This window comes from Podarcis pityusensis (assembly GCF_964106645.2).
Source record: "Podarcis pityusensis genome assembly, chromosome: 15".
Taxonomy (NCBI): domain Eukaryota; kingdom Metazoa; phylum Chordata; class Lepidosauria; order Squamata; family Lacertidae; genus Podarcis; species Podarcis pityusensis.
Window position 1 is genome coordinate 15954250 of NC_138040.1, and position 26686 is coordinate 15980935.

Sequence of the window (26686 nt, forward strand, 5' to 3'; positions counted from 1 at the left end):
CTGACGCTCTCCCAAGGTTTGATGAAGCCTGTCACCACGAGAAGGGCAGAGGAGCATTGCTCATTTCCAGACTAGGCCTCTAATACAGGGCATGAAAATATTTTTTTTTACCTGTTCCCACTTGGGTCTGAGCCATCCCAAGAGCGGGTCTGTCCCTACATGTCACAAGAGAGCAGAACTAGCTTTATTTTTTTTAAGGGTGTGGGGTGTAGACCTTGCTCCAACACAGCATATATAGCCCTAAAAAGCAGGTTGAAGTGCTTTGCTGTAGGGGCAGTGGATCAGCTGGCCTCACACTGATGGTCTTTAATGCAGGGCAGAGGTGGGGGTCCCTTAATTCTTTCTTGATCTACTTTTTATTTTATTGAATCATCCTAGTCCGCTGATGGGTGTTTAATTTACAGAGTCAACCATACAGAGGAAGGAAGGAATTTTTAATAGTGAGAGGGCTTAAGCTGCAATCCTGTACATGCTTACCTGGGAGAAAGTCCCACTGAACTCACTGTGGAACTTCTGGATACACAAGTAAGGATTGCACTGAAGCTCACTATGCTAACCAGGCATACTTCTGAGTAAACATTAGTGTTTCACTGTCTGGCTCACACCACATAGTTTAAGTCTGCTCTTATTTAAGAACAAAAGACATGTCTGCCTAGATTAGGCCACTGTCCTGCTATCCTGCTGGGGTCTACTTTTGATCATTTTTGCTTTCTTGGAAGCTTTTCATACTGTCACGTTGGACACTTTAACCAAGAACAGGCAGTCTATGGCCCTCTGGATGCTGTTGAGCCTACAGTTCGCATCACACACACCCCGACCATTGCATTGGCCATTCTGACAGGCTATGGGACTAGGAGTCCAACAACATGTGTTCCCCATGCCAGGCCTAAACTCTCCGCCAGACTTCCACTGCAGATAGTTACATTCCCTCCAGTCCTACCAGTGGAAACCATTTCTCCTGCTGCTGGGGTTGCTGCCTTCAGCATACGTTTCCAAAGACGCCTTCTGTTAGGCAGCGGTACTGGCATGCAGTGATCACATCCCACTAGAGTGTCTAAATGCTGCCCAAGTTGAACACACCTAAGGGTTGGTACCTGGCACATTTTTAAAAATACATCCATGCAGCTCTAAATCTTTTTGTAGGTTATAAATGTGAGATTGACCCACATTCATCAGCTATCACCTTTTAAAGAGCGATGGTCCATATCTTATTTCTGCTGTGTATCTCTTGCTGTGTCCTGGATTTCTTACCCATTTAATTGTCACAGATACAGTGTGAGTAACCTGAGGCTCTGAACCCTTCTGCTATCTGCTGGGCTTTGTTACGATAGGGAGATTCGGCCCCAGCGCATGAGCTCTTTTCTAAAATTGGTCCCTCTCTAGGTGATTGTGTTTTGACAGATTTTTTCCATAGTGAAAGGGCAGAATGTTCACTGCCGGTTTTTTTGTTCTATGATTTTGAGATCTTCAAAAGATTCCACTGGACATGGTCAATCTATTTCATTGCCCACCCCATTTGACTGAAAGAGCTGCCAAGGTAGCAGCCAATTGAAAGCTACAATCCTCTGCATGCTTACTTTGAAGTAAGGCCCATTGAACAAAGGAGGAGTTGCATAGCATAGGATCAAGCCTCACATAAATGAACAGTTCTTGGCTGGCTCTGCAGGGTAACCAGTCACAGCTAAGACATCCTTGGGGGTAGGAGGGCTGCCTTGGCCTATCCCAGGTGTAGGGAACCTTTGGCTCTCCAGATTTTGCAGAACTATAATGCCCATCATCCATGGCCCGTGAGTGTTGTAGTTCAGTAACATTGCGGAGTGCCACAGTGGACCCAGCCCTGTCTTCCCCTTAAGAGGCATCAGTCTCAGCTTATTTTCTCTAGGTGCTGTGAGATGGTGGGATGTGCCCAAAAGTGTAGTAGTCGGCAGTTTGGGCTCACCATATATGCAGAAAGAGTTTTCACTTCTGATGTTCAAGAGCTGTACCTTATCCCTGAAAACAGACAGAGGATTCATATTATGACACAGCTGTATTTGTGAGGAGGGCATTGGTGTTCATTCAGATTTCAAATGGGTACCATGCAAAGCATGCTCCACCACTGAACTATAACTCTTCCCTTAAAAATGTTTCTAGTCCTCATGATAACAACCAAAGAAATAGGAAGCTGACAAGTCAGGCCACTGGTCTATCCATTCTACACTTGATCTTGGCCAAAAGGCCAAGAAGCGATTGGTCTATCCATTCTACACTAACTGGCAGCAGCTCTCCAGGGTCTCAGATAAAAAGAAACCTTTCCCTGCTCTACCTTGCTGAGGACTGAAGTGAGCACCATCTGCATACATGCCTGTCTGTAAAGCTGCTTTCCCCCACGTCTTCATTTTCACTGCTTAGGGCTCAGTTTCAAAATTTAATAATAAATAAATAAACAAGACCGCTGCCGCTGGGCATGTACAGAGTGCGTTAAAGCTCCGCCCTCCCGCATGCGCACGGGAGTGGAACCGGCTTGCGCATGCGCAGTGAAGGCAGACTCGCTCCCTCGGGCGGGGCAAGAGCGCTGACGCGTTACGCACGGCGGGTGTGGGGGCAGTCGCGCGCATGCGCAGCACGGCTGGGCAAAGCAGCTGCTGCTGCGGGAGCTGGCGCTGCCGGGGCCACGGGCGCCATGTCGGGTCGCTCGGTGCGGGCCGAGACCCGCAGCAGGGCCAAGGATGACATCAAAAAAGTTATGGCGGCCATCGAGCGCGTCCGCAAATGGTGAGGGGACGGGGGGAGGGGCCGCGGGGGGGGAGGGGCTTGGCGGCGGGTCAGCCAATCCTCGGCGGCCGCGGCCTTGGTGACAGTGGCCCAACCAACCGACGGCAGCCGTTTGGCGGGATGGGCGGGGCCTTCCCGAAGTGGCCAATCGCATTGTGCTTGTTGTAGAGGTGGGGTTGCGGGGAGAGATGTGCTTGGCGGGGCTGCAGGCCAATCATAGTTCAGGGGCGGGTGATGCCAGGCTGCTAGGAATGGCGTGACGCTTGGCCAGTCGCTCCGCAAGGGACCTGGAGGGGCGGGGGACCAGTTGTCATGGGGACTGGCTAGTCTACCTGCCGCGGACTGACCCAGTTTGCTGGAGAGAGAAGCTCTTGCTCAGTTTGCGTATGCCGCTTAATTTGCACATGCGTTCCTTGCTTATTTACATATTTTTTCTGAGCTCCTTGCCTGCATGGTTTCTACAATCTTCCCAACAGCCTTGCGAGGCAGGTCAGGGGGAGGTGGAAACAGTACTTAGGCATTTTATTCCTTATCATTGCCTCAAATGGAACCTCCAGAGAAAGGGGCAATCTACCTTCATGCTCTGCTTTTCATGGAAGGCATCAGGCTGCTACTGCTCGGAGTTCATGCCGGGAGCTTTTCCCAGCCCTACTGGGAGATGCTGCCAGGGATTTGAATCCTGGGCTAAAGGCTACTGTTGCAGCTTTATCTGCGATTATGGGAGCAGCCAAAGAAAGGGCCTCATCTGATGACCTGAGACCTTCCTAGATGGCTGCTTTCTTACCAGGATGGTAGCCTGGATGGGCATATCTGGGTCCGACACAGCAAAGCAGTTCTTACACTCCTACTTTGTGTTAAGTCAGTAGCATCAGGTTCCTTCTAGCCAAGGTATAACCCTGAGTGGGGCATGGGGACTGCTGTTTATCCCACTGCCAGAGCTTGCCAGAGAGAGAGAGAGAGAGAGAGCTCTATAAAGCAGAGACACTGAATCCTTTTAAATTCCCCTGTGGAAAACCTTCAGGTGCCAGTGGAGACCAGAGGCAAAAGACTGGGGTGCCCTCTTGACCTTTATTGAGTAGGCTACATTCTGGCCATGCCAAAGTCAATAGGTGCCTCTCTCCATCCAAGGCAAGTGAGAGGCATCGTCATAGTTCAAGGACAAATTCCAGGCAGGTAGAAGTGCTCTGAGAGAGCACGGGGCACGAGTAGGAGCAAAGGGCAAGGGGCCAAATTTAGCACACAGACCTACAGTTCCCAACGCATGCTGCACAGTTTCTCCCCGGCCTCATTGCAGCCTCAGAAGGCAAAGGCAATTGCCCAATGGGAAACATGTGGCAGGAGCGGGTGGTGATGTATCATCTTCTTCATCGTTGTGGTTGCACCTAATCTCTTTCATTATCCTGGCTCAGGGAGAAGAAATGGGTGACGGTGGGAGACACATCCCTGCGGATATTCAAGTGGGTGCCTGTTGCCGACAGCAAAGAGGTGAGGGGATGAGCACCAAGCCCTTCTGGGGAGCGAGAGAAAGAGGGCTGTCTTCCAACACTAAACAGGGGCTTGGAGGAGCGCCCTCTTTTCCCCTCCCCATTGTAGGCAGGAGGCAGACCAGGGTGGCTGTCTGGTGTTCAATGACGGCAATTTTGCCTAAGTATTCATTTGATTGTCTTGCTTTACCAAATGAAGAACACCCTGCATTTGTTTGGCTCCAGTTTTCCATTCTACAAATACCATTTTGAATTTTATTCCTGCCTTCTTGGGTGCCCAGTTTTGCGTATGCCACAAACATCATCATCATCATTATTATTACTATTACTATTATAATTCATTATTAATATCCGCCTTTCCCCCAGACGGGGACTCAAGGCAGCTTACACAAATTAAAATACATAAAATAAAATAAGCTTACAATATATAAAATATAATCATTAAAAACTAATTAAACTCAAGTAGGATTAAAACAACGGGGGTGGGGCGGGCAAATGATTGAAATACAGATAATAAAAACAGCACAGCACTGTTAAAGCCCTTTCCTTTAAAAAGCAATTGGTTTTGATGACAATTCCCTCCAAGATTGGAATGGGGAACCTGCGGCATTCCAAATGTTGCCATCTCCCATCACCCTTGGCTGCTGGGACTCCTAGTTGTTGGGCTCCAGCATCTGGATGCCACCCTCTCAGCCCTGCTTTAAGCCCGAGTACCAGACCCAGGGCAGAATCTTCTTTCGCATTTGTACCCCCACAACCTCCAGACTGATGAAGCACCACTGATGAGTATTGGGGCAGCCTTTATGGTTTGTCCTGTCCTAGTACTGGCAGGGGAAACTCACAGCCTTATTTTTCTCTCCCTTCAAGAAAGAGAAGTCCAAAACCTGCAGCACTCCTGCTTCCCGGGAGCAGAACGGCTTCCCAGCCGAAGGGGCGGCCAACTCTTCGCTCCTTCTGGAGTTCCAGGGTGAGTCGGCTGGAGAGCAAAGGGTTGCATTCTCTTGGGGGCAACTTTCTGGGGTCACGAGACAGTGGTGGGCAGGCCCAGAGACCAAAGTGGGTCGAGCAATTCATCTGATACTCCCCTTTGCCTGGTAGGATTTTGGCCATGCCGGAGTCAAAGGTTTCTACACACTCACACATCGCCATCCTCTCTCCAGGCAAGCCAAGAGGCCTTATCACGGTTCAAGGACACATTTCCAGCTAGGCATTAGCACTTGAGGAAGGCTTGTGAGGCAGGTGGCCTGGGCAACCTGGGAAGGAAGTGTAGCTTAGTGAGGCTCTGGAGGGCTGGATGGAGAGGCCCAGAGTTCTGCATTTGGCTCTTATGTCCTCCTCTGCTTCGACCTTGGCATGCCAGCCAAGCAGGAGACGTGGACCTGCTACAGTGACCTGTAAAACTTATGCCAGGAAGCAGAATTGCATCATTTCTCTGATTCTACATCATTGTGCCATCTCCCCCCCCCCCCCCATAGTTTGCATAATCTACTCTGGTTTCAGCTGGCGTTCTGGAAAGGGGCAGACAGTGATTGCTCAACCAGCACCAGAAAGTCTACTCAGTGCCCCTCGCTTTTCGTTCTTGAGACATTAGCCAGATGTTTCTGAGAATCTCTTCACGTCATAAGAGTTAGAAACATTGTGCTTGCTTTTTAAAATGAAAGGCTGAAGTCTGGAAACAAGATTCCACACCCAGCTGGTGGGTTTCAGTCCTGCCTTCTCGCAGAATTGCAGTTGGCCCGCTGCCCTGACCAGAAGACTTTCTCAGCTTCTGGCCATCTGTCTGTGTGGGTGTCGTCATCCGGTTTGAGGGTTGGACTTTTTAATTCAGAGAAAAGGCGAGTAAGAAGCGACAGGATTGAGGTTTGTAAAATTCTGCATGGGCTGAAGAAAGTGGATGGAGAAAACCTTTTCTCCTGCTGTCATAACACTAGAACTCACAGACATCCAGTGAAGTAGAAGATTCAGGACAGATAAAAGGAAGGACTTCACACGAGTTAAACTATGGAACTCCCTCCCACCGGAGGCAGTGATAGCCACCAGTTTGAATGGCTTTAAAAGAGGATTAGGCAAATTTGTGGGGGGAAATAAGGCTTTCAGTGGCTACTAGCCATGATAGGTATGTTCTGCCTCCACAGAGGGAGCAATGCTTCTGAATCCCAGTTGCTGTGAGAAGATGCTGGATGAGATGGGCCATTGGTCTGATCCAGCATCATCTTCTTGGCAGAGGGCCCCAGCTCAGTCTCCAGTGGGATCTCAGTGAGCTGCAGCATTTGCCTACCAGCCAATGGCTACTAGCCATGATGGCTGTGCATGCTTCTGAATATCAGTTTCTGGAAACAGCAGGAGAGGAAAGTGCTTGGATCTTGCTCGCTGCTTTCTCTCAGGCGTCAGACTGGCTATTGTGAGAAGAAGATGCAAGACACTGACCTGACCCAGCAGGGCTCTCTTCATTTCCTTAGGGTAGGGAAGCTTGCATCTGCCCACAGTGGGAAGCCCCAAGAGCAACCCATTCCAAACCAGGTGGCCTCTCAGGTGTGGGGAACGCAGACACAGGAACCGGCAGTGCTGCTCCTGGCTCCAGCTCCTGAGGCGGCCTCTCCCTCCCCATGCATTTCAGATGAGAACAGCAACCAGAGCTCCCTCTCGGACACCTACCCACTCAAGGCGGACAGCAGCCTGGCCTCCAGCCCCAGCCCCCAGCAGAGTGAGTCCATGAGCCCCAGCCACGCCTCTGATTTCCGGGCTGACGACTCTCAGCCGCCCACGCTGGGGCAGGAGCCCTTGGAAGGTGAGTGGCTTAGCCCAAGGGGACTGTGGTGGGGCAGAGGAGGCCCATCGAGGGCAACCACTGCCCTGGAGGGGAAGGGGCAGGTGGAGTGGGGCATCCCCTAACAGGCAGCTTCCAGCTGGGAAAAGGAACATTTACTATCTTCGTCTGGTAATTCTATAGCCATTCCTTGAGAGGAATAGCCTGACCACCTTATTCTATGCATTGGCAAAACCTTGATACAGGGCTGTTGCAATGCGCTCTCTGTAAGGCTACCCATCCACTACCGAGCCAGGTTCAAGGTCCTAGTATTAATTTTCAAAGCCCTGAACAACTTAGGTCCAGGGTACCTCAGGGATTGCCTGCTTTCCAAGGTTGATCATCAAGCATCCTTGGTCATCCCCTAAGTTGATGAGGTTCATTTCCCAAGCTTTTAGTGTCGTCATCTCAGTCCTGTGGAACTCCCTGCCACTAGAGATTCAGTGGGCTCCTTCTGTGCTAGCTTTTTAACACTTGCTGAAAACACTTGTCAACTGCTGTTTCCAGAGCCTGCCCTTCCGCCCTCTGAAGTAGCCGATGAGCCTCCAACTCTCACGAAGGAAGAGCCGGTTCCACTGGAGGCTCAGGTAAGGATGGTGAGCCAGAGTTAATCAGCTCTCTCTGGGATCTAGGGCTCGGGGGCTGGAGCATTCTAGATCCACGCCCCAGAAAACTGGTGTTGGTTCAAGGAAAAAACGAGGTATATAAAAAGCAGAATTCCTTAAATGCCAAGATCCAAGTTTGGGGCACATACTCTTTGGTGAGTGAACCCCAACAGAAATGTAAAATCACAAAACATGTAGGAAATAAAAGTGTGGAAATATAGGCCGTTAGAGCTTTCAGGTATGAGTTCCGAAATTTCCTTCTTCCCCCAGCATAGGCTAAAGACCACATGCCTGATAAGCTAAAAAATAGTTTGCTTACAAGCTCTCCAAAGATCAGATTCATGTGCTTCAGAAAAGGTTGCACAGGCAGTAAAACTTAGCTGTTACAAAGTGGTGAAAGTTCTTAAATTATTGGTACAGGAAATCAGGAGTGGTTTTTGAGAGCCATGTGGCCTGAGCTCAGGTAGACTGAGGAGGAACAAAGGCTTAATTACCTGGTCCCTCCCAAAGTGAGCTAAGCCTGACAGGACAGCTTACTCGATGGTCTTAACCCCTTCATGCATTAATTTGACTTCAGCATGTTGCTTATATGAAGCTGGTTTCCCCCCATGGAGATTCTGGAGAGGGTTTCCATTTGGGGAGCACAGCTGCAGCCTTTCTACTAACTAACTGAATTTATAGCCCACTCTGACTCAAAGGCTTAGAGAAAGTGACAGCAGTATGGTAGGTTTTCTTAATGCTCATGGCTCTGAATGAACCAGAGAATCATAGAACTGTAGAGTGGGAAGGGACCCCAAGGGTCATCTAGTCCAACCCTCTGCAGTGAAGGGGTCTCAGCTAAAGAATCCCTGACAGAAGGCCCCCTAACCTCTGCTTTAAAACCTCCCAGGAAAGTCCACCACCTTCCAAGGGAGTCCGTTCCGCTGTTGAATGGCCGTTACCCTCGGAAATTTATTCCTATGGTTTATTAAGAATCTCCTCCTTTGTAATCAGTTGGCAGCCCTGTGCTAGAGAGAACAAGTCAGAGCCAGGCTCGGTATGTAAAGCAGCTCCTTGTGTTCTTCTCCTGCAGGTGCCTGGCACAGAGGAGGATTCCGGGGCGCCTCCGCTCAAGCGATTTTGCACAGACCAGAATGCCACGTGCCAGGTGGCCTCCGAGAGCTAGCCAGCTCGCCCGCTTCTGCCCTGTCCCAAGAGCCACCCCACCCCCAGGATGCCACTCTCTCAAAGTCGGCATCCTCTTCCACCTCCGCTCCCCTCCAAGAATCAACTTGCTGTTCCCACGGCCCTTCCAGAGGCCGCCTTTCTCCCCCTACCACCCTGTGCAATATTTTCCCGATGCCCCTCGGAGCCAGCCAGCCACATCCTCCCAACCCGCACGCCTAAAGGACAAGGCGTTGCCGGGGCTGCTCCTGCCCGCTTTTTAATTTGCCCTCTTTGTGGCTCCGGGGGGCGACCCCTTGGGAAGTTTCCGTAGGGAAAGAGGAGTTGTCAGCACTTAACGGGCAAACCGCGAGGTCCACGCACCCCCTCTCCTGCAGGGAGCAAATGACTCTCTTGCGAGGAGGGGCAGGGCCTGGCGGGGAGCCCAGCTGGGATGCTGTGCAATAGTTGTGGGGTTAAGCCATTAGCACTGGAGTAAGCCAGGTCTCTGCCCACCAAGCAGTGGGCCCTCTCTGGAGGTGGGATATGTCTGAGGAAGCCAAGGCTGCCTTGGCTGGGGTCAGGTGGCCAGAAGGCACCCTCCCTTGCCAGTGGGGCTGGCCTGGCCTTGGGGGTCAAGGAGGCCGCCCTGGGCACCAAAGGGACCCTGCAGCCCTCATGGCAGGAGCAGCTGCCACCGACCCCCACTGCCTCTGCAGACCTGTCCCCTCCGTCGCGATCCGCATGCGGAATGGAGTTTGCGATCGAGGCCCTGCTGTGGTGCGGAGTGCCCAGCCACGCAGGGAAGCAAAGAGATATTTTAGCACTGAAGAGAATATTTTTAAAATTAAAACTATTTGAAGTAATCCCTCTGTGTGTGTGTATGTGTGTTGGGAAGTAGCGGTGAGTGGCTTGGGCTTGGAGATCCTTTGCTAGATGGACCAGGCCCTGGCAGGTGGGGGAAAGGGGCAGGAGAAGAGTCCCAGCACAGCCATGGCCACTTGTGCCCTCCAGATGTTCTGGACTAAAAGTCCCAGGCAGCACAACCCTCACCCACTCCTCAGCATTGGCTACTGTGATGATTAAGACTACTCCACACCCAGCAGGGACAGGAGAACCTTTGGAACATCGAATATCACTGTGGAAAGGTTGCAATGTTCAGGGTTTTCTTTGCACAGCACACATTAAATGTGAAGCATTCTCCCTCAGGAGGCAGGGGTGGCCATCAACTTGAATGGCTTTAAAGGAGGATTAGACAAAATCATGGAGGAAGAGAGGGCTATCGATGGTTACTAGCCACAACTGCTATGCTCCTGGGGTGCCAGTTCCTGGGGGCTGAGCCCTTTTGGGTCCCCTGAATATTTTTGGCTTGGGGGCTGGGCCCCTCAAATGTCCAAAAAGCACAGAGGCAAAATGTGGAGCTGAGCACAGCCAGTGGCCGGCTCCTTCTCCTGCCGCGGGGAGGAAGGAGAAGCCTTTTTTGGACTTATTTAAAGAAATATGAGTTTGATGAATTTGCGAGTGGGATTTGAAGTATGACCAACAGAAGGTATTAGAACTTCCTGTAATATTGTTATGACATAAGAGATGGAAGACAGGGTGCAGCAAAGGAGCGGAGAACAAAATCACCATGGAAAACGGTATGAGAAGTTGACAAAACCATAAACAAAATTATGTCTAGGAGTGTATATGTGGAATTTTTCTCTTGAAATTTAACAAAAGAATGTTTTTTTAAAAAATACAAAAAATCTGTAGAACAATCCTAGTAAGACAAGAGCAAAGAATGCTGGCAGCATAACATGTCCAGGAAAACCATAATACTGTCAAATGACTGGGAAGAAGTTTTATACCTGGTACAGAAAATACCAGGAATTCACTTCATCTCAAGATACAAATGCTTTCTCCCCATGTAGATGTACAGAGATTTAATCTAATTAGTTGATAGGATTTTCTATGATTAATTGACTTTAGGCTGCCATCTTAAACTAACTGGGGGAAGGGAGTCCTATTTAACACAATAAAGGTGCTCAGGAGTCAGAATTGTAGATTTGGAAGGGACCCCATGGGCCATCTAGTCCAACCCCCTGCAATGCATCTAGAGAATCCCTGTCAAATGGCCATCCAACGTCCGTTGAAAAATCTGCTCTTAAGGCAGTGTGAACATTTAGTTCTGGGGTGCTTTTGAAACGTTTCATAGTAGGTACAACCAGGCTGCCTGGAAGGGGAAGGAGGGGGCAGTTTAAGCAGATGGCTCTTTGCTGCAATCTGGGAAGCACGTTTTGTATATAGATATGTGGGTGTTTGAGAAACCAAGTCAGGCTCAGCTCAACCACTTACCTGCAATATCAGCATTGGACTACCTCGCAGGGCTGTTGTAAGTCAATCTCTCAGTATACAGTCCCTCCCACACCCGAGTCTGCAGTAGGGATAAACCAATGAGGTCCATCGACTACAATCCATTGCTTTTGCAAATCATTCTCAGCCTGACCCCCAACCGTAAAATGTTGACAGTCATGGACTACACTGCAGGCTTGTTGCAAGGTACCCTGCTCCTTGCTAGCCTGCAAAGCTTAGCAATGGCATCTGTGTCGGCAGAGTTGATTAAAAAAAAAAGTTGGGGAACTCAGGGGAAATTAAATGCTCCACACAAAAAGAATCTTAAAAACAGCAACTCCTCCTTTGGTTTCTCTAATGTGATCCCGGAAGTGTCTTATCTGGAAAAGGCAGAGGAACTCTTTACTTTCTCTGTGGCCGGCGCCATCTTGCCGTCCCCATGGAAACGCGGCCTAGCGGAGATGCCGAAGCCTTTCCAAAAACCCCTCAGACCATGGCGGAGATCGTGTGGAACGAGGACCCAGGCGGGGCAGTATATCGTTCCCGGGACCCCATCAGCAACTTGCGCGTCAGGTCGGTACATTCTCGCCCCGTCTCTGCCCCACTTCGTCATTTTATCCCCCTCTCCCCCCCAAAAAACCCTCGCCCCTCCCCTTCCTCTGTCCAGCTAAAATAACCCCCCACCCCCATCTATGAATCAGTATCACCCACAGTGATCAATCAGTATCACCTGTCAATCAGTTACTCAGACAATCAAAGCAAATCCATAATCCTCGATACCCATTTTAGGGGGGGGGGGAGAACAACACTCCCATCACTCCACTTGCAGATCTTCCTGCCTCAAAGAGTCTTCTGCAAGCTTGAAAACTAGCAAACTCATTAGGAGAAAAGCTTCCCTTAGTTTGAAGGGTTTTTTAAATATATATATATATCTGTGGCCTCTTTTCTTTGGGGCAGGATCTGCTTTGATTGGTGCAGTTGTTTTTTAAGTTTCTATTAATTTATTGCCATTGCTCCCAGTATTTATCTGTTTTTTTATATACCGCTTCATTAAAAAAAGAGGAAGCCTCAAAGCATTTGTGTGTTTGTTGATTCCTGCATTTTGCCAGGGACTAGATGATTCTCTCATGACTCTTAAATTGCTTTGAGTAATTTTTATGAGGAAAGTGACTTATTATTTATAGGAAGAATAAGGAACAATGATAAGAAACAATAGGAAACATGGGCACAAGAGAAGCTGCCTTATACCGAGTCAGACCAATGGCCCATCTAGCCCACTAGTATCAACCCTGACTGGCAGCAGCTCTCTGAGGTTTTCAGGCTGAGAGGATTTCCTAGCTATATCTGGATATGCTGTTGGGGATTGAACCTGGGACACAAAAAACCCTTCCCATTAAGATTAAGAGTTCAGCCCTCAAGAGTCTGAACTAAGGGGCCTATTTTTGCCTTATACCAAGCCAGACCAATAGTCCATGTAGCTCAGTAGGGTCTACACTGACTGGCAGCAGTGGCTCTGCAGTTGACACCATGCTTAGGGCTTACACTCTGCACCATGATTTTCAGCCTTCCCAAAACCTTTTCTCTACTCTTCTCATGCTCCAGATATTGCTTTCTGCCTCTACAGAGTTCAGATCCAGCGTGTGACCTCCACCAGCCTCCTGCTGCAGCAGTTGCACCTTCCTTTCAGCCAGTCGGGACAGCAGCTCATCAGCTTGGCCAACCTCGGCACCCACAACACAGCAAGTGAGTGGGCTACTGTTTCTTCAGGCTGCTCAGCTGATGGACCTTCACTGCAATGTCTCATGCTGTCGCGTTGCTTTTCTGGCTAAGTGTAGACATTAAGCTCTCTTACCTTTTGTACTGCAATTCAAGTTGGCTTATTTTTATGCAGCACTCGCACCTTGTCTGACTGTCCTCCGCAAGGCAGTCAGAATTGCTGTGTCAGTTCAGATGCTCTAGATGACAAGAGACCAAAGCAAAGGATTCTGGGAGTTAGGTCAAGCACGTTGAGCAGCTGTGTCAGCAACTATGTGCACTCCATGTGGGGTTTCCCTTGTGCTTGATTCGGAAGCTGCAGTTAGTGTGTAATGCTGCAGCTCGATTGCTGATAGGAGTGAGGTCTTGTTGGCCTAGAGCAGCTGTGCCTAGAGATCTCCATTGGTTGCCATTCTGCTACTGGTCTAAGTTCAAGATGTTACTGTTCGTATATAAAACCCTGAACCTGTTTACCTACAAGATCGCATTACGTCATATATGCCCACCCAACTGCTTGAATCTATGGAACTGGCATTCTTATGGGTGCCACACAATACCCGTTCCACATTTGTAAGAAATCAATCTTTTAGGGTGGCAGAGTCTGTACCCAACTGTCCCCTGTCCTTCTGTGTTCCAGGTAACCATTGTCCTGATGAGGAAAAAGAGGAGGCTGTGATCGGCTGGCAAGAGAAACTCTTCAGTCAGGTGAACAGACGGGGGAGTCTTCCAGGTGGCAAAGAGTTGCATCTCTGCATTGCAGAGATTAGACTAGACGACGCTTTGGGTCCCTTCCAACTCTACAGCTGAATGATACTTTAGGACATCTCAGAGTCCCTTGGATTTCTCATTTCATTTATCCTCGCAACCGAGACACCTGATAAAAATTTATGCCTTGTCCAAGCATTTCTTGGTTCTTAATGTTTCATTTTACTATTTCATTTTTCATATTGTTTCTGAATTTTTATTGACAGTGTGCATTTTCATTTTATTTGTGCCCTAATCAATTGAGATTTTTTTAAAAAAGGGATAATTTTGGGGTGGGGGATGGGTCTGCTCTCAACGATGCACTACCGCTTGAGTTTTTTTCTGTGCTTTCCCCAGTTTGAGGTCGATCTCTATCAGAACAAGTCTGCCTGCCAAAGCCCTCTTGACCAGCAGTACCACCAGGACGTGCTGAAGCTAGAAGAGTCTGGGGGTCGGAAGAACCGTCGGATCTTCACCTACACAGACCATGACCGCTTCACCAACCTGGAGGAGGTACCCTCCCAGGAGGGTGGAGATGGGATGGAATAACCCTTGCCATGGAGTATAGATTCCTCTTGGGTGTCCTGGGTGGTGGGAGGGAAAGAACTGTCCACCTCCCGCAAATGGGAAGCAGTGGGCCAGGGAATCTAGTTTATAACCCACATTCAGCTTCATTGGATGTCCCCAAATTCTAGCGTTACGAGAGAGGGAGGTATCTGGTTGGCCTCTGTGAGTACAGGATGCCAGACTGGATGGGCCCCCTTTGGCCAGATCCAACTACAGAGCTCTCTTGATGTTCTTAAAAGTGACTGGCTGCCTTCCTGTGTTCCAGCACAGCCAGAGGGTCACCACATCTGTCACGGAAGTCCCTTCGTACCTGGCAGAGCGGATGGCAAATGTGAGGAGGAGGAGGCAGGAGCGGAGGCCGAGGTGAGTCGGGTCAGCCATGCCTCTGGGTCTGGTGGGCCCTGATCCTGGATCCATCACGGTGCGTTCAGACTAAAGCAGAAGGGGGCCTGCTTCCTTGTGGGTAACCGTCTCCTGTGTGCCTCTCGGCAGGGAAGGGAGCATCCTGAAAACCCGACTTGTCACCTGGGAACCCTCGGAAGAATTCATCAAGAACAACCACGTCATCAACACCCCTGTGCAGACCATGTACATTATGGGGGATTTGGGACCTCATGGCAAGTAAGTTGGTGCTTGTGGGTTGGAGCCCTCTTGGCCCCATCTCTCGCTGTTGGGTCTGGTTTGGAGCTCAGCACTAAACCAGCAGCTCAGCTTGGTGTGGGCCATAGATCTCAGGGCAGTTCAGAACATAAAAATACAAAATAAAAGCACAACATACATACTAAAAACAAGAATAAATCAACAACACACAAACCAATACACTCCCTTTCCCCACCAATATTAGAAGTGCTAATCTATTGTCCAGGGCTCGGGTTCCACAGTTCCAAAAAGGGGCTACTTCATGTCACACCATCCTTGCTGCACCATAGCGCCCTGTGCTGCCAGGCTCTGCTTTTCACCCTGACCTCTTCCCCGCAGACTCGGTTGCCGGGAGCATGAGCACGTCCTCTGTACAATCCAGGTGGACAGCAACGGAGTCATCACCGTCAAGCCAGACTTCACAGACACAAAAGGGCCTTACAGGTGAGCAGTACAGGCCTGTCAATCAGTCAACTGGATGTTTGTTATAGTCCCCCAACCATCATACTATAAAATATAAAGAAATACAAAATCTGATGTTATTCTGAAAAATGATCAAGAAATAGTGTTTAACCTTATAACTATTGCAAAGATCACAATAGCTAAAAACGGGGGGTGGGGGGGAAGCATATCTCCTACTATATCCCAATGGATTTGGAAAATTTGGTCTATAGTAACTATGACTAAGCTAGTTTATTACAAAAGAATACGTATAAACCAACCTAAGATTTTTTGGTGAAATGAATATTTTTATAATGTTTTGGAACAGTAAGTTTGATGATGATGTTCAAACTTATGCCGTTTTGAGCATTATGAGCGTTTCTTTACACTTTTTTCCTTTGGTCTGTGTTAATTGCTACTAGTAGTAATATTTAAAAAAACAAACAAAATCACAGCCTTGGAAGATGGAATTATATGATTCATTGGAGGTTTTAAAAGAGAGGTTGGATGGGCACCTGTCAGGGTTTCTTTCGCTATGATTCCTGTATTGCAGAGGGTTGGACTAAATTACCCTTAGAAGTCCCTTCCAATTGTATGATTTTAAGACTCATAGCCGAACCCCGACCTCTCTACCTTCTTGGTCTTTGCAGGGGCAGGGAGTAAAGGGGGGAGGGGGAGGGGCGGTTACTCTGGGTCTTCTCTGAGCTTTGCTTGCCTTGTTTTTGGGGACCCGTAAAGGATCGAGCTGGAAGGGGAGAAGCGGGAAATATGGAAGTTCACCCTGGAAAATGCCTCAGCCCCTGTCAAGCCAGAGGAGCAAGAACGAGAGCAGCGCGTCTTCAAGGATGTAAGCACCACCTTTGGCTCCGGATGGCGGGGGGTGGGGAGCATTGGCATAGGTCAGCTTTCCCCAACCTGCTGCCTCCTTCTACTTTGTTGGCGACAACCCCACATAAATAAAAGATGGCGATTGACCCTGTGGCCTCAACAGAATCCACCCACTATTACCCCAAGGAAGTGTTTCCATGCTATTTAAGTTCCTGACTCCCCTTGTTAGAGTCCCAGAACGAAGGTAGGGTGGGGTTGGAAGCCCCCCCCACACACACACTGTCCAGGTTTCCTCACCCTCCTTTCTCACTTCATGCTTCTTTCTTTAGTTGTACAGCCGGCATAAGGAGTACCTCAGTGGACTTGTGGGCTCTGACTTTGAGATGGTGAGTGACTTTTACTTGCCCTGGTGGGTCAGTCGTCTGGTCCTGTTTCCAGAGGGGCTATGAAATGCATTGCTGCAAGCAAGCTTTGGGAATTAAGCCCTCCTTTCAGTGTGCTCTCTCTCTTTCCCCTCCCTCCCTTGCAGACCCTCCCTGGTGCTCTCCGACTCTTCGTTAATGGTGAAATTGGTAAGGCTTTCGCTTCTCCATGTTCAGAGGTGTTCCCCAGGGGTGGAGTGGGGAGGGTCCCTCCACATGGGGCAAGGGGGGTGGTGGGCTGCCCCTGAATACGCTCATCCTTCCCTTGCGCCCACCCTCCAATATAGACAACTTTCCCCCTATGGGTGTGATTCCTGCATTGCAGGGCATTTGACTGGAGTTGGTCACTTCCAACTCTGCAGTTCTATGATTCCATCCCCTGTGTGTGCCCTGTAAATCTGGAGATTCCACCAAACCTCCAGAACAGACTTTGGGATAGCACAGAGTGGGGGTGGGAAATTCCGGTTACACTAGCAGAAATCTTTCATATGCTTCCAAAGCACAGTGCAAGCAACAGGCCAAGAATCAGACTAGACGTTCACATTTGCATGTATGTAACTTTGTAGAAAATATTGAACAAGAAAACATTAACCTTCACCACCACATAGTTCAGAAAAGAGGAATACAGTGATATTTATACAGTGGTACCTCGGGTTACAGATGCTTCAGGTTTAAGACGCTTCAGGTTACAGACTCCACTAACCCAGAAATAGTACCTCAGGTTAAGAACTTTGCTTCAGGATGAGAACAGAAATTGCGCAGCAGCGGTGCGGTGGCAGCGGGAGGCCCCATTAGCTAAAGTAGTGCTTCAGGTTAAGAACAGTTTCAGGTTAAGAACAGACCTCCAGAACGAATTAAGTTCTTAACCCGAGTTACCACTGTACTTCAAACTCAAACAATGCATCGACTATTCAGCTTAGTTACATTTTCACGTGGCACAGCAACACAGCGTACCTAATGGCCTCTCGCCACCACTTGTTAAGCATTTCCCCACTTTTACCGTCTTGCTTAGCTACATAATTTGCTCAGTGCATGGTTAGCTTTCCCACAATCCTTCTCAACATACATTGGTTCTTTATTTTCCCCCCATAACACCTTCCTAGATAATTCCACTGCCTCCCAGTGGGCGGTACTGACCACTTTAATAACCGCTGGTCTAAGGGGCATTTGCACGCCTGTGCTGCAGCCCTCTGGCTGAGACACCATTGACTGCCAACCAGAAACAGCCTCCTCCTCTGTGCTAGGGAGAGACACGCTGCTCAGCACCCAACAACATGGCTCTTGGGGGTGGGGGGTGGGGAGCTTGGCAATTAAGAGTTAGGATCCCTGGCTTGGGAGGAAGCCACAATCTGTCACCACCTTTCCTTCAGTTTCAGCTCAGGGCTATGAGTACAACAACCTCTACATTCACTTCTTCCTGGAGCTGCCCAGCTGTGAGTAAACAGGAAGTGGTTGTGGGATGGGAGGAAGTGGGGTGGCATCATCCATGGCATGGGCCACAGCTGCCCCACCAGAGACAGCTGAAAGCTGAGCGGGGGCCTGGACCCCCAGCCTTTGAGAGTACGGGGGGCACTGTTACAGGCTGCCCGAAGCCTGTCTGCCTCTCTCTGCTGACCCTAACTTCTGCTGTTTTGTCTGGCCTTCCTCAAATCTGGTGCCACATTCCACACAGATGCATGACACCTTTTTTTGGGGGGGGGGGGTTCTTACCCTTGTACCGGAGACTATGCAAACCACACCCACATTTGCCATCCGGGTATGCAAGAGGCATCGTCAGGGTACACAGATTCCTCTTTTTTTAAAAAAAATAATATTTATTACTTTCCAACAATTTAAACATTACATAGAAAAAAAATAGACGATACAATACAAAAACAATACCTAAAACTAAATTAACAAAAACAATTTAAACTAAAAAAACAAAACAGAAACAATTTAAAACACATCAAGTAGTTTCAATATCTTATCTTTCATTCACTTATTTCCATGGCCTCCTCACACCTCCCTTTTTGTATTCCACTTCTATTAGTTGTTTCAGCAATTCCTTTCCATCTTCCTCTGTTTTCTATCCTATAATTGTCTTAACACATTTTAACCTTATTTTCTCTTTAATTCTCTGTTAATCTATTTATACTTAATTCCTTATGACATTTCTACTAAAGCCATATAACTTCATTCCAACATTTTTCTAACATTCATTAATTTTACAATATTTCTGTAGATAGTTTTTAAACTTTTTCCAATCTTCTTCCACCGACTCTTCTCCCTGGTCTCGGATTCTGCCAGTCATTTCCGCCAATTCCATATAATCCATCAACTTCATCTGCCATTCTTCCCGGGTGGGTAAATCTTGAGTCTTCCAATACTTCGCGATGAGTATTCTTGCTGCTGTAGTTGCATACATAAAAAAAATTCTATCCTTCTTTGGCACCAATTGGCCGACCATGCCCAGGAGAAAGGCCTCTGGTTTCTTCAAGAAGGTATATTTAAATACCTTTTTCATTTCATTATAAATCATCTCCCAGAATGTCTTAATCCTTGGGCATGTCCCTTTTGGCTAAGGATCAAGTGTAATCCTTTTGGCTAAGATCAAGTGTAGTATCAGGGTACACAGATTCCAGCCAGGCAAAATGTTCCAGGAGTCAGCAAAGCAGTGCTATTGAAATCCAGGGCTCCCTGGGTCTGAGACTCCCCACCCTGACCTAAAGAGAGAATGTGTGTTTGTGCATTTCTAATCTGCTGTGCCCAAGAGCTCATTGTGCAGCTGTTCTGGAGTGGAGCTGTTTTTTGCAGCGCTGACCCTCTTCCTTTCTTCTAGGCTGGTCATGCCCCCCATCCCAGCAGCTCTCTGGCGTGACACAGACCTGCGCTGCCAAGACCCTCGGCAGGGTAAGTGAATGGGGCACAGCTGGGGGGGCTGAGACAATCCTGGCCAGGCTTTCCCATCTGGTCCTACCCCAGAGACATCCTTTTTTCAACTCTCTGGAGTAAGCGGCCCTGCAAGACTTCAGGGAACGCAGTACTTTCTGGGGAATTTGGTTTCCTGAGAATCCTGGTGTCTTGAAACTAAGGGTTGTAGACCCATTGAAATCAGTGGACCCAAGTTGGGCATGCCCATCATTTCCCATGGGTTTACTCTGAGTAGGACTTGCAGTGGAGATGGTGCTAAGTTTCTAGCCCTTGATGCTGGAGAGAAAAGCACCATTGCTTTGAGCCCCAGGTTCTCAGTCAGGTTTCATATTCTTACATGAATAAGAGTGTGAGAAGAAGAGGGGTGGATCAGGCCCATGGGGGCCCAACCTGTCCAGTCTCCTGTCCTCACAGTGACCAGCCATATTCCCCAAAGGGAGTGCAACAGCAATTCTCCTGTAAGGGAGAAATGTGATCCTGTGTGATTCCCCACTTGTGATTCCCAGCACCTTGCATTCAGAGGCATCCTGCTGCCGCAGGAGGCAGTGATGGCTACCAACCTAAGTGGCTTTGAAAGGATTAGGCAGATTCATGGAGGAGAGGACTATCAATGGCTACTAACCATGACTGCTGTGCTCTGCCTCCAGAGTCAAAGGTAGCAATGCTTCTGAATATCAGTGGCTTGAAACCACAGGAGGGGGGAGAGAGGACTCCTGTGCTCAAATCCTGCTTGTGGATTTCCCACTGGAGCATCCTGTTGGCCACAAGAGAAGACAGCTACTTTGGGCTAAAAAAGAACAAAGTCAGAAAGAAGAAGAAACAAGAAAGGGAGAAACCTTAATAAATAGAAAGGGAAAAACAACAGAAAAATAGAAAAGAGGAAAAGGACTTCCGGCTTTCTGTCCTGCAGCTATGTATTATATTCATCCCTTAAAACCCAACCATTCTAGCTTCTATAAACCAGGTTTTTTTTCAATCTTCAAACCCGCTATTACAAATTCATTTTCTCTTTCATGCAAAAAGTCCATAAGAAATTTCCATTCCTTAACAAACGTTAGTCATGATTTTTCTCTAATTAAACATGTTAACTTTGCCATCTCAGCCAGATCCAATAATTTTATCAGCCATCCTTCTATAGTGGGTATCTTTCCATATTTGTGCATGTAGCAGTCTCACCACTGGCTGTAGTGGTCCTTTTTCAAAAGCCTCTTCTGACATTCTTTCATTTCACTGCAGAATGTAGACAAGTCCCTTGACCCTCTTTCAGGTGTGCCCGTCTAAGAACCAACACCCATTCCACACACACCTCATCACATATTTTTGTTTCCTTGCTGCCTTCCACAAGAGGTGAGTTTCCCTTCTCTCTTTCCAGGAGCAGGTGGCCTTTTTCTCCTTCCCTTTCACCCTGGAGGTCTTCTTCTCCCAGGAAGACGAGTTGGAAGGTGAGTCGTTCCCTCGCATGCCAGCTCCGTGGTGCTGCCAAGCAGCGTCCAGAGGCGAGAGATGGAGGAGAGGTGGTGCCCCTCAAGTCCTTCTCATGGTGAAAGCCCTCTTGGAAGGAATGGGAGCACAGTTTCAGCTGGCCTTGTGCTGAAGGATGTCAGAAGGGCTTCTCAGCTGTTGACACATGTGCCAAGTAGTGAGGGTGGGGGTTGCTGTTGACACCAGAATGCCTCACCACTTTGCACATTTGAGGGTGGGTGTTACCATTGACTCCTGGAGGACATCTGCCCTTCAGCATCTGAGCACCAGCTCAGTAGTCAGGAACATCACTTGGAACAGAAATCGCAGAATCATCTGCATTTCAATATATTTAGTGTTTTATATTGTTTTAGTTTTATTAATGTTTTGTTACTTTTAACCGATTGTCATTTTTCAGCCTTTTGCATTTATTCTAATTTGTGTAAGCTGCCATGAGTTCCTGTGGGGAGGTGGGATAGCGACAATTCCTGCTTTGCAAGGGGTTGGACTAGATGATCCTTGGGTGTCATTTCCAACAAAACAATTCTATGAAAGGAGGAGGAGGAGTGGGTGGTCGGTGTCATCATACTCCTTGCCCCCCTTCTCCCACAGGCCCCCTCCCCCAGTGGCCTGTCCTCTACTTTGAGGTCCTCTCCTTGGACTACTGGCAAAGGTATCGCGTTGAAGGATACGGGTTTGTGGTCCTGCCGGATGTGCCAGGTAAGAAGGCACGGGGGGGGGGAGTGAAGTGAGGGGCCTCCCAACGAGCTGGTTTTGATGCCAGCTGTTTGCCATGCTCCCAACTGAAGCCAAGCTGGGGCAGATGGGAGTTGGGGATATAAAACAACTGGAGCAGTGGTTCCCAAACTTTTTCAGGCCACTGCCCCCATGGTCCCGTAAGCTCATCCCCAGGGGCCCTTACCCTATAAAAAAAAATTCGAAAAGCAATTTACATGGCCCACTAAAGAATATAATAACACAATAAGATTCAAAACAGAAGCAATTAATTGCACATTTATTCGGCATCCAATTGAAACTCTATAGTTTATTTAGTTTAACAAAACTGATGAACTTGATCCAGTGATATCAGCTTTTCAAAATCTGACTAATTTATACCTCTCGCATTCCCCTGCCACTCCCTTGCCTCTTAGCGCTGCCCCCCCCAGTAATCCCACCTCCCCAGTGGGTGGTACTATCCCCTTTGGGAACAAATGATCTGGAGGGCATCAGATTGCTCAAAGGCTGGCTTGAAGAAACCCAAGAGAGCTTCTGCCAGTCAGAGCAGGCGGTCCTGGGCAAAGCTGCCATTTTGCCTAACTTTGGTACCAGTTGGCTTCAGCTGCCCATTGTCTTTGTGCGTGACTCAATTGCTCCCATTTCTATCCCACCTTTCCTCCAAGGAGCTTCAGGTGGCATACATTGTTTTCCTCCCAAGTGAGAGAAGCACTGCCTGGCCCGAGATCCCCCAGTGGGTTATATATTGCTGAGCTGGAATTTAAACCCTGGTCTCTTCCATATCGTAGCCCAGCACTCTTTAACTGCGGCATCGCAGTAGTGGCATGTGGCTGGGCTCCATGCCCTAGTTCCTAGTGGCAATGCTCTCAGTGGTTGGTACTGCACATGTTGCATGTGTGTGTTTGCTGACTGGCCCATGCCCTTTTGAGGGACTGAATAACCTCTTGACCACTCCCAAATCTGCTGGTGCAGGGGCTCACACCATTACAGCATCCACTTGGCGTCCCATGGAGCTGGGAACCTTCTCGGAACTGCAGAGGTTTTTCATTGGGGGGTCGCCAGAGCTGGAGGACATGACCTATGCCAGAGTGCCTGGCACCTTTACGGTGAGTACACACACTTGGAAAGAAGTCGGTATGTCTCCCCACCAACACAATATAGCATTTCCTACTAGCCATGATAGGGACGTGGGTGGCACTGTGGGTTAAACCACAGAGCCTAGGACTTGCCAATAAGAAGGTCGGTGGTTCGAATCCCCGCGATGGGGTGAGCTCCCGTTGCTCGGTCCCTGCTCCTGCCAACCTAGCAGTTCGAAAGCACATCAAAGTGCAAGTAGATAAATAGGTACCACTCCGGCAGGAAGGTAAACAGCGTTTCCATGCGCTGCTCTGGTTCGCCAGAAGCGGCTTAGTCATGCTGGCCACATGACCCGGAAGTTGTACGCTGGCTCCCTCGGCCAGTAAAGCGAGATGAGCGCCACAACCCCAGAGTCGGCCACGACTGGACCTAATGGTCAGGGGTCCCTTTACCTTTACTAGCCATGATGACAGTGTTCATGAGAATATAAGAAGAGCCTGTCGAATCAGGCAAATGTGGGCCCATCTAGTCCAGCATCCTCTTCCCATAGTGACCACCCAGATGCCTCAATGGGGAGCTCACATGCAGGACCAGAGCACAGTAGCAGCCTGACCCAGCTGCTGACTGCTAGGCTCTTTGTATGCTCCTGTGTCATTGCCTGGGGGCATCCCACTTCGGGGTTGGCTGGATCCTTGAGGAAGGCATGAGGAGGAGGGCTCCTGGGTGGGGGGTTGGGACAGAGGGGCTACCAAGACTTGCCCTGACCTGGGGCTCATTCTCCCTGCAGGGTGAGCGCCTGAGCCGGTTCGGCTTCCGCACCGAGACAACAGGAAGCGTCACCTTCCGGCTGAACTGCCTGCAACAGTCCAAGTAAGCCACGGGTGTGGGTGCTGCCCCACATTCTTTAGGTATTTCATAGAATTAGAGAATTATAGAGCTGGGAGGGACCCCCAAGGGTTATCCAGCTCCACCCTCTGCAATGCAGAACTCACAGCTTGAGAATTCCTGTTCAAAAACCTCATGTGAAGGTCCACAACCTTCTGAGGTTGTCCGTTCCACTGTTGAACAGCTCTCAAAGTCTGAAAGTTCTCCCTGATGCTTGTTTAGTTATTGCACTTCTATCCTAGTCTTTTTCTCTGAGGAGCTCAAGGTGGCATACATGGTTCTCCTCCACTTCCTCATTTAATCCCCCACAATAACCCTGTGGGGTAGGTTAGGCTGAGGGAGGTAGCAATTGGCCCAAGGTCACCCAGTGAGCTTCCTGGCTGAGTGGGGATTGGAACCCTGGTCTCTCCCAGACCATATTCCAACCCTCTAACTCCTACAGCGCCCTCTGGGCCTCTCTGCCGGGCCCGGCTGGATCAGACCAAGGTGAGGCCATTCTGCCCACCACGGTGGAGCCCTCTCCATCCAATCTGTGGGCTGCCTATCAGGCAAAGAACAAGATAGAGCCTGTGTACAAAAGCTGCCCAGGCAGGCAATTGGCTCTTACTTCAGCACTTATGACTGCACAGCTTCAGGAGGGTTGGAGGTTGGCATTTAGAGCCAGTGTGGTGTAGCAGTTAGAGTGTCAGACTAGGACCAAGGAGACCAGGGTTCGAATCCCCACTTGGCCATGAAGCTCACTAGGTGACTGTGGGAGCTGGTCATTGCCCCTCAGCCTAACCTACCTTTCAAGGTTGTTGTGAGCATAAAGCTCCTTGTAGGAAATGTAGGATGCTGCTGCTGCTGTTCTGCTGCTGCTGCTGCTGATAATAATAAAATAAAAGAATTTAGGCACGCAGAACCAACCACATGCCACCCACAACTCTTCCTCTTGGCACTCATCTCCGTTGGCATTCACCCCCTCACATCCTGCTCCAAGGCAGTTGTGGTACCTCCCTTCTTAGGAACCTTCAAGATACACAAGGTGTTGGGTGGAGTGGGCATACTTGTTCTGACCCTCCTCTTCCACCAGAGCCTTCCTGGACTCCAGCTCCATGAGGAAGCGCATGCAGAGCGTCCTGGACCGGCTGGGCACCTTCGGCCAGCAAGGCTCTCTCTACAATGTCCTGGGTGAGGAGGGAGAGCCGGCGGGATGGGGGGGGCAGGTGTTGGGGTGTTCCTTTGCTCCAGGGTGTTCCTTTGCACCGGGGGTGGGGGTGGGGAACCCCAGTCCAGTTTCCATGCTAAATAGCCCTATTTATAGAATTATGGAGTTGGAAGGCACCCAAGGGGCATCTCGTCCAACCCCCTGCCACTCAGCTGTGGCTCTTTCCTTCTCAGGCGGGTAATGTGCTTTTGAAGCCCTGAGGCTGCAGTCCTCTACATGCTTCCCTGGGAGTAAGTCCCATTGAACTCAGTTGGGATTTCTTCTGAGGACAGAAAGAGCGAGAGCGGCGATTGCACTTCCTAATGTATCTTCAAATGATTAACTTAAAAATACCCCAAAGTAATAGAATATATGGCTATCCTTTTTTTACTCAGGTTCTTTTATTTTTTGATGGCACCATTTGAATTTCCTTTGCATGGAATGATGGGTCACAAAGTGTAGAGCCTGTCTAGTCTAGAGTTGCAGGCAGAGAAGGTGCTGTGGGGGACAAGCCAGCTGCCCAGACTGAACATGCTCCTTCTCTGCTTTCCATCTTCTCAATTTTGCAGAGGCTTTCCAGAGGGCCCGGCACCGGATGCAGGAGGCCCGAGAGAGCCTCCCCCAGGACCTGATCCACACTTCCGCCTCCAACCTCCAGCTGTGAGGAGAGAAGTCTTGGATGATCCCTAATGGCAGTCCTGGCTCCTCCCACTCCCTTGTGGAAGGAGGAGTCTGTGAGAAGCCCCGCCCCACCTCGCCACTGGGCTTTCTTTGCGTTGAGTGAATCCTGAGCCCAGGCAGTGGCAGCAGGGGTCGGCTCTGCTTGTCTGGAGGGCATGTCCTGTGGTTTCCTTGCACTCTAGCCCTGAATCCCTCCTTCAGGCATCCACGAAATGCATCCAAGAAAAGCCACATCTTCTCATCCAGCAATCACCAGCAGGACATCTCCACCCCTCCATTTAACTCGCAGGATGGGTGGGAATTCTCAGGACAGGGCACACAGCACCCCCCCCAAAGCAGAGTTGTTTCATCCATGCCTTGAAGATCAGAATCAAACTCGGCCGCAGCAGCAGTATCAGAGGAAGCCCTGCTCACAGAATGGTAGAGTTGGAAGGGACCCAGAGGGTCATCTAGTCCAACCCGCTCAAAACCCGCCACCGTCAAGCCCAGCCACAAAAACTTTGCAAGCCAAAATTGACAGCTACGAAAGAAACAGACTCTGTCTAAGGAGCTGGCCAAGATCAGGGTCCTTCTCCTCTTTGAGGGCGATTTCTGCAAGGGGCAGAGAGAGCCACTCTTTTAGGCTCCAGTCTCCACACTTTGTGGCAGCATCTCTGGTGGCCCTTCTTCAGAGCCCTGCAGAAATCCCAGCCCTGAAGCAACCTCCTGTTATTTGGATTGCATTTGGTCTGGTCATAAACAAGGCCAGTTTTAGTGTTAAGGGTGAGGGGAAATATATTTTATTCTCTTCCAGTTGCCAGCCTGTGTATATAATATTTTGTTAATATTATTGTTCTGAATGTCTGGGGCAGGGGACAATTGAAAGCAGGCCTCCCCCAACCTGGCGCCCTCCAGGGGTCACTGGACTCTTAACTCCCATCAGTTCCAGCCAGGTTGGTTGGACATTGATGGGAGTATCACCATCACAGCAGGGGCTGATGGGAGTTGGAGTCCAAAGCATCCAGAGAGCCACCAGGTTGGTAGTGAAGCTGCTTTAAAGGAATGGTGGCAATGCAATAATATTTTATATTGTAGCAGAACTGTATGCAGAAGTGGTTTCTCTGTTTTCTAATGACAAAAGAACAGATTAAACTGCACTAAGGTACTGAAACCCAGATTATTTCAATAAAACCATCTCCCTTCCATTTGGACATTTTTGCTGGTCTGCCGTCCTGATCCTCTTTGCTATC

General features: G+C 49.2%; 2 protein-coding genes across 2 annotated transcripts; both read left to right on the forward strand.

Annotated features, from left to right (window-relative positions):
- The first annotated feature begins 2591 nt into the window (after positions 1-2591).
- BCL7B (BAF chromatin remodeling complex subunit BCL7B) lies at positions 2592-9658 on the forward strand. The gene is made up of 6 exons (XM_080983858.1): positions 2592-2754; positions 4164-4239; positions 5106-5205; positions 6856-7026; positions 7552-7631; positions 8722-9658. Exons 1-6 carry the CDS (start codon positions 2663-2665, stop codon positions 8812-8814), a joined length of 612 nt encoding a protein of 203 aa, XP_080839984.1. The 5' UTR covers positions 2592-2662; the 3' UTR covers positions 8815-9658.
- A 1820-nt stretch (positions 9659-11478) lies between these two features.
- On the forward strand, positions 11479-26647 carry MKS1 (MKS transition zone complex subunit 1). The gene is made up of 18 exons (XM_080983849.1): positions 11479-11699; positions 12751-12869; positions 13519-13586; positions 13983-14138; positions 14458-14555; positions 14685-14813; positions 15171-15275; positions 16011-16119; positions 16430-16486; positions 16630-16672; positions 17893-17955; positions 19341-19411; positions 20805-20874; positions 21506-21613; positions 22601-22734; positions 23493-23575; positions 24663-24760; positions 25346-26647. The coding sequence occupies exons 1-18, from the start codon at positions 11566-11568 to the stop codon at positions 25438-25440; spliced, it is 1740 nt and encodes a 579-aa protein (XP_080839975.1). The 5' UTR covers positions 11479-11565; the 3' UTR covers positions 25441-26647.
- The last annotated feature ends 39 nt before the right edge of the window (positions 26648-26686 follow it).